This window comes from Momordica charantia (assembly GCF_013281855.1).
Source record: "Momordica charantia cultivar OHB3-1 chromosome 3 unlocalized genomic scaffold, Mcharantia_2.0 BLBB01000003.1, whole genome shotgun sequence".
Taxonomy (NCBI): domain Eukaryota; kingdom Viridiplantae; phylum Streptophyta; class Magnoliopsida; order Cucurbitales; family Cucurbitaceae; genus Momordica; species Momordica charantia.
In genome coordinates, this window is record NW_028275161.1 from 16,641,296 (window position 1) to 16,652,010 (window position 10,715).

Here is a 10,715-nt window from a genome sequence, read left to right on the forward strand (position 1 = left end):
GCTTCCATCTAACTCTGTCTTTCTTGAATCAACTTTATTTTTGTCTTTGTATAAGACTTTCTCATTGAAGATCACGTTCTTGCTTCTAATAATCTTCTTGTTTTGGTCATCCCAAAATCTGTAACCTATCACAGCTCCACCATACCCAATAAAGAAACATTTCTTGGATTTGGCATCCAATTTATTCCTGTCTGCAACATCAATGTGAAGGTAAGATACACATCCAAAAACCTTTAGATGGGAAAGGTTTACCTGTTTGCCAGTCCAGACTTTTTCAGGTAATTTGAAGTTTAGTGATGTGGTCGGGCTCCTATTGATCAGATAGGTTGCACAATTGATTGCCTCTGCCCAAAACATCTTAGGCAATTCTTCATATATTCTCATGCTCCTAGCACGCTCATTCAGCATCCTGTTCATTCTCTCCGCCACACCGTTATGCTGTGGTGTCCCTGGAAGAGTCTTTACCATCACAATTCTACTGTCTTCACAATATTTCTTGAATTCCCTACTAACATACTCACCACCATTATCTGATCTCAAGCTTTTGATTTTCAGGCCTGTCTCATTCTTTACCATAGTCTTCCATGTTTTGAAAACAGAAAACACATCAGACGTATGTTTAGTAAAATAAGTCCATACCTTCTTGCTTGAGTCGTCTATCAAAGTTACATAATATCTGGAACCTCCAATGGAAGAAACTTCATAAGGCCCCCACACATCAGTGTGAACCAACTCCAATTTTGTAGACTTTGGCGTTGAACCTGTCTTTGAGAAACTGACATGACTCTGTTTCCCAAATATGCGTCATTCGCATAATTTGTGCTCCACTGCCTTAAGTTCTTCTAGCTTCCCTGTAGAGTGAAGAATTTTCATACCTTTTTCACTCATATGTCCCAGCCTACTGTGCCATAATTGGGTCTGACTCGAATGATCTACAACAACTATCATATCTTTGTCGTTGTCGTTGACATACAAAGTTCCTAACTTTCTTCCTTGAATGATCACCATGGAACCCTTTGTAACTTTCCAGTTTCCTTGACCGAAGGATATTTCACATCCTTCATTATCCAGTTTCCCCACGGAAATCAGGTTCTTCATCATATTCTGAACGTGACGTACCTTGCGAATCTTCCAAACTGAACCATTCGCCATTTTTAAATTAACATCACTAATCTCAATGATGTCCAAAGGCTCTTCATCAGCAAGATACACCTTTCCATGATTTCCTGCAACATAATTCTCAAGAATGTCACGTTGTCCAGTTGTATGAAAAGACGCACCTGAATCCACCACTCATGTGTTATGAGCGCCCTCAACTGCAAGAACTAGAGCATCATGTATTTCTTCAGCTTTTTTCCCCTCAGCTTTCTTTGGGGCTTTGCAGTTCCTCCTCAGATGTCTTGTTTCACCACAATTCCAACATTCTAGTCTGCTGTTTCTAGACTTGCTTCTGTTGTTTCTTGACTTTCCACGTTTTTCGTGGTCTCTGTTATTATTTCTTCCTCTGTCCACATTTAATGCTATACCAGAAGTAAGGCAATACCAGAATCCTTTTTGCGAATCTCCTCTCCAAGAGTTGCATCTCTGACATCTGCGAATTTCAATTTCTCTTTTCCACAAGAATTTGAAATAGCTGCCTTCATAGGCTCCCAAATGTAAGGTAAGGATCTCAACAACAAGATAACATTTAATTCATGTGTAAATGTTAAATCCACAACAACCAGTTTGTTAATCAACGTATCAAATTTATTTATATGGGCAGCCACAGATGTACCTTCATTCATCTTCAAATTAAAAAATTTAGTTGCGAGATACACCTTGTTATTTACCGAGGGCTTCTCATATATGTTAGACAGTGCATTCATCAACCCATTGCGGTAGTCTCCTTAGCTACGAATGCTCTGCACATTTTTTGTTAATGTTAGGCGAATCGAACCCAACACCTTCCTGTCCAACTTTTTCCATTTGGCTTCTTCAATGTCATCCGGCTTCTTGTCTAATGGCAATTCCAATTCCTTGGAATGTAAATAATCTACTATCTTATTCTTCCAAAAATCAGTTCCATAAAAAATAACCAATTTATCTTCTCCAGTCATCGTTCTTCAACCTTGGACTCTGATACCAATTGTTGTGAAAAATGCAGCCTACACTTAAAAGGATTAGATAAAATAATCTAAAATTTCTAAGTAACAAGAACGATAAATATAGATTAGGGAGAATAAAATTAAACGCCGGATTTATACTGGTTCACTCGGGCTACGTCCAGTTCTCTGCTACCGTTGCAGGTTCTATTAAAATGTTAGGAAGAATCTTCCAATAGTTTACAAGCCCCTTACAATGATTTCTCTCAGATTCCCTCACACAGAAAACGCTCACGAATTACTCTACAAGCCTTTCAGACTCTCGAACGGATACATGAGTATTTAGCTCTCGAACTCTCTCTTCTTGGAGAATTTATCACGACTCTCTATTTGTGCACACCAATCAAATGACCCATCTATCTCTATTTATAATAGATGGTATGACAAAAACTAAAAGGGAATGGGAAAATAAAAAAAACCTCAAACTAAATAGGACAACGAAAAATTTAAATGAACATTTTCCTTATAGGAAAAAGATTTTCTCCATGGTTTGGCTTGTCAAAATTTTATTTTATTTGTCTACCTATTTTAACAGATTTCTTATGAAAATAAATTTGGATTGATCTCTTTGTTAGTTTTTCTATTGGACTACTTTACAATATAGTTATAATTGACATTTGCAGTTATCCTTGAAATCAATTTCTCAAACTCTATCAAATATCAAAACATCGTACGTATATCATGACTCGTTAGATTTGATCGATTTGTCGAGAAATAAAAATTCGACACCAATAATTCATTGATTACGAAAAAGGATTTTGAAGCTACTTAAAAATTGAAGGGGAAACATGCTCTTCTTCTTCTTCTTTTTTTAACATGCTTTCACACATACCAAAGTACAAGAACATGGATATTGGAACTGGAAAAAAATGTTTGAGAAGTCAAAATTATAACTAGAGAAGCCAAGTTGATGATATGAAGATCCCTCCTTCAAGGCACATACTCAAACTTGCATGAGCCATGACCTGCCATGGAAAGAAACATTGTTAGAGCCACTAAAACACGTGACAAAACTAACTAATCGGAGACGACGAAAATAGGATAGACAATTCCAGCAGTCAAGAAATTGTTGCTAATTTTGCAACATCGATCTATTAATATTCATGGGGTTTCATCTCAAAAAATCATGACTCTTTGGTTCATCGATCTTGGCCGGATCCCCCTTTTTTTAATGGATGCTCGTTTAAGCTTTTGGGCTCTGATACCATATTAATATTCATAGGGTTACATCTCAAAACCAATTGATAATGAGAGGAATAACTCATGTCTATTATAAACCTTTGTTAAGTCCATTTTCTTTTCAACGTGGGATCCTTAACACGGTCGTATAAATTGTTGCATTAGAGAAAAATAAACGATGCAATATAGGTGCCTATGACAGTGGTTTTCAAGATGTACTTCCAGCGGTTTTACAAACGGTTGTTATATCTCTGCTAACACTGGTTGTGCCAGCGGTTTGTGAACCATTGCGAAAAGTATTGCAACGATTAAAAACCACTACTATAGCTCAATATAACCACCGTAAAAGATCCATTTTCTTCTAGTCGATCAGAATGGGCACTATAAATTGATTATCAAACGAGAGCGTGGGGCTGGGGGATCGGATGTCGGGTGGGTGACGAGTAATTAAGTACTTACTAGGATCAAGGGCAGTGACCATGGCAGCTGAGTTGAAGTAGCAAGTGGCTCCCTTGTGCTTGAACTTTTGGTAGTAAGTGTTGAAGGCATAGGAAGCATGGTCCCTCACAGTGTTGGGGTAAAAACAAGGCTGTTTCACTTGAATCTTTCTGCAATCTGCCCCTCCTTTCCCACAAGCCCAATCAAGTGCTCTTTGTAGCTCATCATCGGGTACTTGTTCATCCGCTATGCACCACTCCTCTAATTGCCCCTCTGAAAAAGCATCGTTATTTGTTAACGTTCTCGTTTTTCTTGTAAGAAACTAATTCTATGAACAAACTTTTATATGGTTTGTTATGTTATTGGTCTATTTTTATTGCATTTCCTAGATAAGTACTAGATCCTCAAATATATTTTTTCAACTTAAAAGAGGAATTATATCATAAAGACAGTAGGAGCTCGCCCTGGTCCCTAGTAACCAATGTGTATGTAAAGTCTTGTTTTTTTAAAAAAAAAAAAATAAGGCCTTTAAAAGACAAATAAATAAAAATTAATCATCCCAACACAATTAATTTTTTGCTTTTGATATAAACAAGAGAGAAAAATAGAGATTGATATATCAAACCATTCCCCCATAAAACAATAATAACATGATTTCACATCGAAGAGATTAAGGCATCTAATAAGGGCTTGTATAAGATATATAAACTACCTTATAATCTCATGAATCTTGATAAGAAAAACAAGAGAACACTAGCTAGAATCAAAGTTAAAAGAACATAAGAAATGCTAAAAACTAGTTATCAAACACGTTTTTGTTCGAACTAGAGGTAAGAAAACATAACGTTATTGAAGACGGAAGTTAATTAGTTACCTAATCTTTGTGGGGCTATGATGAAAAGCAGCAACAAAGAGAGCTGAAGAATGATGAGCCGAGGAGGAGAAGACATTTTGTGGGATTTTACTGGTTTTTTTCCTGCTAGATCTCAATGGCCATATTTGAACAGAGATTTGGGGTATAAGAAATGGCTGGATTTCACAGCCTTCGAGAAAGTTAAGATTCTTCACTCGACAAAGCATTCATTTTCTTCAATCTTACGTTAAAAAATTCGACCTTTTTTTTCCCTCTCAATGTAAGAGTGCTTGTTGAACACTCTTTGCTAATTAATAAGTGCATTACTTTGGGACTATTATCATATAATAATGATTTCATATTTTAAAAGTGCAAGATCCCATAACCGTTGTAATTAATTTAATCATTAGGTAGGATTATGCAAATATTAGTATTAATATTACATCAAATTAATAAAAAGAGTATCATTTAATGAAGTTTCCTTTGGTTTCAAAGAACAAAAAAAAAGAAGTATCATTTGTTGCTGACACGTGACCCATAACTCAAGTGCACTAAATGACATTCACTTATTTTTTTTCTTTTTTTTTTTTCTAAATCAGATGTTCAAAATCTCATACCCGACCCGATTGCACTGAAAAAAGAAAGAGTATGTTTTTATCTTAGATTTGATTTGCACAAAGATTACACAAAAATCAACCATCAATGTTTTTCTTTTCTATGGGTAGAAATAATCGACATCTAATATACTCATGGTGGAGAGGTTAATTTACTCTAGAGCTCTCTAATTAAACTTGAATGGAAGTATTGGATTGGAAATAGAACCAAGATATAAATCAACACAACACTATGATTTTCCAAGGTAAAAGAGTTCCCTATCCATTTGAAAAAAATAAAATAAATAGAAACATAGTTCCAATAAAGGGAACCCTGGAACCGTATTCTTCGCCAATTTGAGTTTTACTCAAGTCTCAAATAAAATTAAGGAATGGTTTGTGGATTACGAACCATTATAATGGTTGAACCTAATAACATAGCAATTGCGACAATCTAAGAAGTAATAAGTACTTAGGCATGTACTTGGAAACCTCTCATTTGCCAATATAAATGTGGTCAATTTCCGCACTAGATCGATCTATTATACCTTTTTTGTGTGTTGATAGAATATAATACTTTATTAAATATATTATTGGAATATTCTTAAATTTTACTATTATTATTATTTTTGGGAAGAGAGTTAAATTTTATTATATGATTGATTTTTTAATTATTCTTGAATGAAAAGATTAGTTGTTTATGATAATGATGGGTTAGGGGTTTTAATAATCTTTTGAATGATAGGTCACATGCTCAACACTTTAGATTAGCTTTTGGAGTTTGAATGAAATAGTTATGGGAAGAGATGAATCAAAGTGAGTGAATGTAATTTTTTAAAGTTATTGTATAAAGTGGGAGGTGCCCTCGTGACCTCAAAACCAAATTAAAGGAACTTAATTTAATTTAAATGTGATGATTGTGGCAAAACAATATGTCACGAGTGACATTACTTTATTTGAATGCATTAGACATGCACTTGCATTTGAGTTTCCTTAGTTTCTTTTTGTTCTAAAATAGTTATCATCTTGGGTAGAATTTGGACTTGATGTTAAGAAAACCAGATTTTAATTGTAACTCCTTAACTATGTTCGTGTTGGTATAATATTATCAATTCTAGATTATATTTTCATATAGTGGATATATATTTTAACTTGGGTAAAAAGATGTCATATGATTAAATTATTCAGCTCTAGTTACGGTGAATATATGGCTCAAGTTTAGACATTGAGTACATACCACTTTCATTCTACATCATAAATTTCGTATATATGGGATTAAGTTTAGGGTATTGATCGAAAGTCTTGATATATCTTAGGAGGTGAAATTACTGATCCATCTTGTCCATATTTATTTTACATAATATTATTATTCAACTTAATTTGCCTTTTTATGTCCAATAGAGATGAGACTTCTCTGGTTGGGTTTTATTGATTTCTTTCCCCGAATAGTCATCCCTCCATTGAGTTTAAATTTTATGACATTGAAGATGGATGGACATACTTTTATTTAAACTAATTTTAATAATACTGGTTTGAAACATATTAAATCTATATCATTGCTGGAAACTTATTCCAAAAATAATGTTTTTGAAATAATTATTCCTCCATTTGGTCATCTCTTGTAGAGGTGACCACACAATTTTCAGTATTTGGTCATCGACCACCATGTGGCGGAAGAGTTTCAAAATCATTATATTTGGAATAAGTTTCAATTAATCATCGTATATTATATATTTAATATGTTTAAAACGAGCATTATTTTGTAAATAAGTTTGAAAATAAGCATTATTTTTTTTAAAAATTCCTATTTTAGTTTATAGACTTTCAAAATGTCTATTTTAATCTTGGTGTACTCTTAATCTTGGTTCATTTTAATCCGTCTACTTTAAAACGTGACCATTTTGATCAATTCATTTTCATTTTTATCTTTTTTATTTTTCCGTTGGAGGTTATTCATCACCTACCATCTACTTTCGGCCGGCTTATCTTAGGTACGAGCCGACCTATGAAGAATGCTCATGGGCGCGAAGGCAATGAAAGCGTTTTTCGACAAAACACGCCACATTTTACGAACTGTTGGGTGACCGTTAGAGTACTGTCATAAGTCTTGTCAGACTTCATCCCTATAAATAGATATGTCTGCCACCCAAACAAGGTACACGAATCTACTGATCTCACTTTGAGTATTAGATCAGACTGAGATTGACTTTCTCGTCGGAGTAACCTTGTCTTGCAGGTACCTCGGACATCAACTTCTCCCTTCTGAGCTTCGCGGATTCCAACCTTGATCAATTTTAGGATCAAATATCACAATATACTCACTAAATGTCTTGAAAATGTAGTCATGAATTTGTTTAAGGTTTCTCATTGTGTATATAAACTTTGTTAAAATTTTGCAAATAAGAATAAAAATAGTTACTTACTTTTTAAAAATAGGTCGAAACAAACACTTTAAGAGCAAAGAGACTAAGTTGAACAAAATTTGAAAGTAAATAAATCAAAATAGACGTCTTTTAAAATACAATGACCAAAACTAATCATATCCCGAATTACACCGACAAGTTTTTAAAGCAATAAGCAAAAGAAAGTTTTTTTCCACTCTCTTTCTCGTGTGTAACCTACTCTCTAACAAAACATTAGTCCAAAAAAACAAAAAACACACAACACACTTATAAAAACACCAACACTTCTCCTCATATCTTCCCACGAACAATCTCTCCATCAATCCACCCCTCAAAATCTCTCAAATGGGCATCACAAGAATTGTCGTCCTCCTTTATCTGCTGTCGAGCCTCTGTCAAGCAGCGACATTAACGTCGTCGTCCCATAGCTCGAACCCGAACCGCACCGATCTCGAAGCTGCCATCGAAGACATGAGGGCCAAATCCTTCTACGGCTTTGCCATCCTTCTCCAAATGCTGAATGCCACCACGCAGCTGGCCCTGCGGGACATCACCTTCTTCATCCCCCGCGATGCTCAGCTCTCGAACATCTCGATCGCCGTGGGGCGCCTCGAGGCGTTCGTGTTCAGCCATTTCATCGCAATGCCGCTGCAGTTCTCCGACCTGATACGCTTTCCAACGGGATCCATGGTCCCCTCGGGCGTGCACAACAGGATGATCAGAGTGCATAACCATGGACGAGCACACTTTCTTGTGAACAATGCTGAAGTCACTGTTCCTAATGTTTGTGCTACTCACACTGTTAAGTGCCATGGAGTTAATAGGGTCATTGATTATGGCCATGCTAATTTAGCTTCTTAATTACTAATTGTTATCTCATATCAGGATTCATGGTTAGCTACTTCTTCTAGCCTTTGGGTTTAGGCCAAAATTGGTTTCTCATTTTTGTTATTGGAATAAAGTTCAATGAAATTATCAACGGGCGTGTACTTCTCTCTTTCTATTTGTATTTGTATTCTCGAGATCATCTATCTCTAACCACCATTGAAATTTTTTACAAGTTGGAAAGGCAGTGGTAGAGACAACTTTTCTATTTTGAAAAAATTAAGGATGTGTCAAATTTTGAGCGGTAGTTAACGTGAAGGTGCTGCCAAAAAATCATGAATTAGATAGTGTTTATTAATGCATGTGTATTCCAATTGTTAAGAAAGCTGTCATTTTGATTTTTTTTTTTTGGAATGGAAACAATTTATCAAAAATTACATATGTTGTGAAATATTTAGGTTTTTTTTATTTTATTTTATAATTAATTTTTTGTTAGTACAGGGTGTGAGGATTCGAACTTACAACCTTTAAATCGGAGATAGGTACTTTAACTAGTTTTTTTTCCTGACCTTTTAAATTCGCCCCCCTCGTATAATCAATTTAAAATTAAAAAATATATATGTTTTTTTAATACACCAAAAAACAAAACAACACAAACTTAAAAAAGAGAATTCAGACATTCAAAGAAATAGGATAGAAGTTAACTCAGTCGGTGAATCCTCCATCTACACTCGACTCTCCTGATGAAGAAGGGCTCTCCGAGCAAGAAGATGAGCTACAACATTTCTATTCTTTTTTGTTATACTCATATTTTATATTAAGCATATATCGTGCTCCTCTACTTAAATAAATTTTTAATATTCAAAGGGTGACTACTCGATTAAAACCAATTTACTATCTAAAAGATAATTTGAAACTTTTAGAAACACCATGGACGAAATGGTAAAATTACACAAATATTAAGGGTGAAATTATATATTTAATTTTTCTACTTTACCTCGTAAAACTTTCAACAATTTCCCTTATACTTTGCCAAAAAATAAAAATAATAATAATTTCTCTAAATAAAAGTCGTTTATATAGTGGGCCGTGGCCTGTGGTCAGTCCAACTATTTTGGGACGGCCCATGAAATGCACTGGACTTTGATCATCAAGGCCCACATCGCCCATTCATCAGTCCGCAATCGCTCACTGGTTCCGTCTGCAGCGAGTCGGCGAGCGAGTTTTTGCAGAGATCGAGAGCCGGCGGAGATCAGTTTTCAGCACCGGAGAAGACAAGATGAACACCGACATTACAGCTTCAACCAAGCCGGAGTACCCAGTAATAGATCGGAACCCTCCATTCACCAAAGTCGTCGGCAATTTCGACACTCTCGATTACCTTCGTTTCGTCACCATCACCGGCGTTTCCGTCACCGTCGGATATCTCTCCGGTACCAATCCCTTCTTCCTTCCCTTTCCTTCTTTGTCCCCTTCTATTCCGTTGCTCATCTGGAAATCTGTTCTCTGTGTTCGCGTTTTTAGGGATTAAGCCGGGGATTAGGGGGCCGTCAATGGTGACCGGCGGCCTAATTGGGCTGATGGGAGGATTCATGTACGCGTATCAGAACTCGGCCGGTCGGCTTATGGGTTTTTTCCCCAACGAAGGCGAGGTAGCTCGTTACAAGAAATAAGATTATGCATTTTAGGGTTTTTTTTTCTCCCTCTTCTTTTTGCTTTGTGGTTCTGAAATTTGAGTTCCATTTGTGGACGGTTTCATAATGTTCAACTGATTGCGACCGGTTGTGTCAATAATCAAATTGTAACTTTATTTTTCTTTTTCTGAGTTACTCATTTTCGTTTAAATGAAAAACTTTCAGACTTCACATAATTTCTTTTGCTATTTTTCCTTTTGGAGGAATGAATCAAAATTAACATATACTTGTTGCTTGTGCTGTTTGTAAGTTCAATTTTATTTTTAGTTCAGTTGGTAAACGAGTCCCTTCAGATTGTACTTTCCCAGAGTTTTCAGCATCTTAACTGGAAAAAAAAATGGCAGCTTTAAGAAGGAGAAGAATGTTCTTCATGATTGTATCAGAACAGTACATTAATGCCAATGAAATCATAAAACCTTACTTGAACACTCGATTATGATCGTTTTTACTGGATCTTTCATGCTTCTTTTCGTTTCGAAAGCATTTTTTAATGTTCTGATTAATTGACTGTCAGCCTCAGGTGGTACTTTCTTTCCTTAGCATTAATAGGCAGATTTTGCTCTTTCTGACGTTGCTGTGACAGATCATAG

General features: G+C 35.5%; 2 protein-coding genes across 2 annotated transcripts; one reads left to right on the forward strand and one right to left on the reverse strand.

Annotated features, from left to right (window-relative positions):
- Positions 1–2,835: 2,835 nt before the first annotated feature.
- On the reverse strand, positions 2,836–4,793 carry LOC111012685 (PLASMODESMATA CALLOSE-BINDING PROTEIN 5). The gene is made up of 3 exons (XM_022286920.2): positions 4,633–4,793; positions 3,780–4,031; positions 2,836–3,106 (listed from the first exon to the last, which is right to left on the reverse strand). The coding sequence occupies exons 1-3, from the start codon at positions 4,706–4,708 to the stop codon at positions 3,072–3,074; spliced, it is 363 nt and encodes a 120-aa protein (XP_022142612.1). The 5' UTR covers positions 4,709–4,793; the 3' UTR covers positions 2,836–3,071.
- A 4,820-nt stretch (positions 4,794–9,613) lies between these two features.
- On the forward strand, positions 9,614–10,301 carry LOC111012637 (NADH-ubiquinone oxidoreductase). The gene is made up of 2 exons (XM_022286860.2): positions 9,614–9,864; positions 9,956–10,301. Exons 1-2 carry the CDS (start codon positions 9,711–9,713, stop codon positions 10,102–10,104), a joined length of 303 nt encoding a protein of 100 aa, XP_022142552.1. The 5' UTR covers positions 9,614–9,710; the 3' UTR covers positions 10,105–10,301.
- Positions 10,302–10,715: the final 414 nt, after the last annotated feature.

Bases quoted from the DNA above. Each gene is read 5' to 3' on its own strand.
- LOC111012685 (XM_022286920.2), bottom strand. From the start codon at position 4,708: ATGTCTTCTCCTCCTCGGCTCATCATTCTTCAGCTCTCTTTGTTGCTG. The intron at 4,032-4,632 runs GTAACTAATTAA...ATGCTTTTTCAG, and splicing joins CATAGCCCCACAAAGATTAG to AGGGGCAATTAGAGGAGTGG. The intron at 3,107-3,779 runs GTAAGTACTTAA...TTTCCATGGCAG, and splicing joins GGTCACTGCCCTTGATCCTA to GTCATGGCTCATGCAAGTTT.
- LOC111012637 (XM_022286860.2), top strand. From the start codon at position 9,711: ATGAACACCGACATTACAGCTTCAACCAAGCCGGAGTACCCAGTAATA. The intron at 9,865-9,955 runs GTACCAATCCCT...TCGCGTTTTTAG, and splicing joins CACCGTCGGATATCTCTCCG to GGATTAAGCCGGGGATTAGG.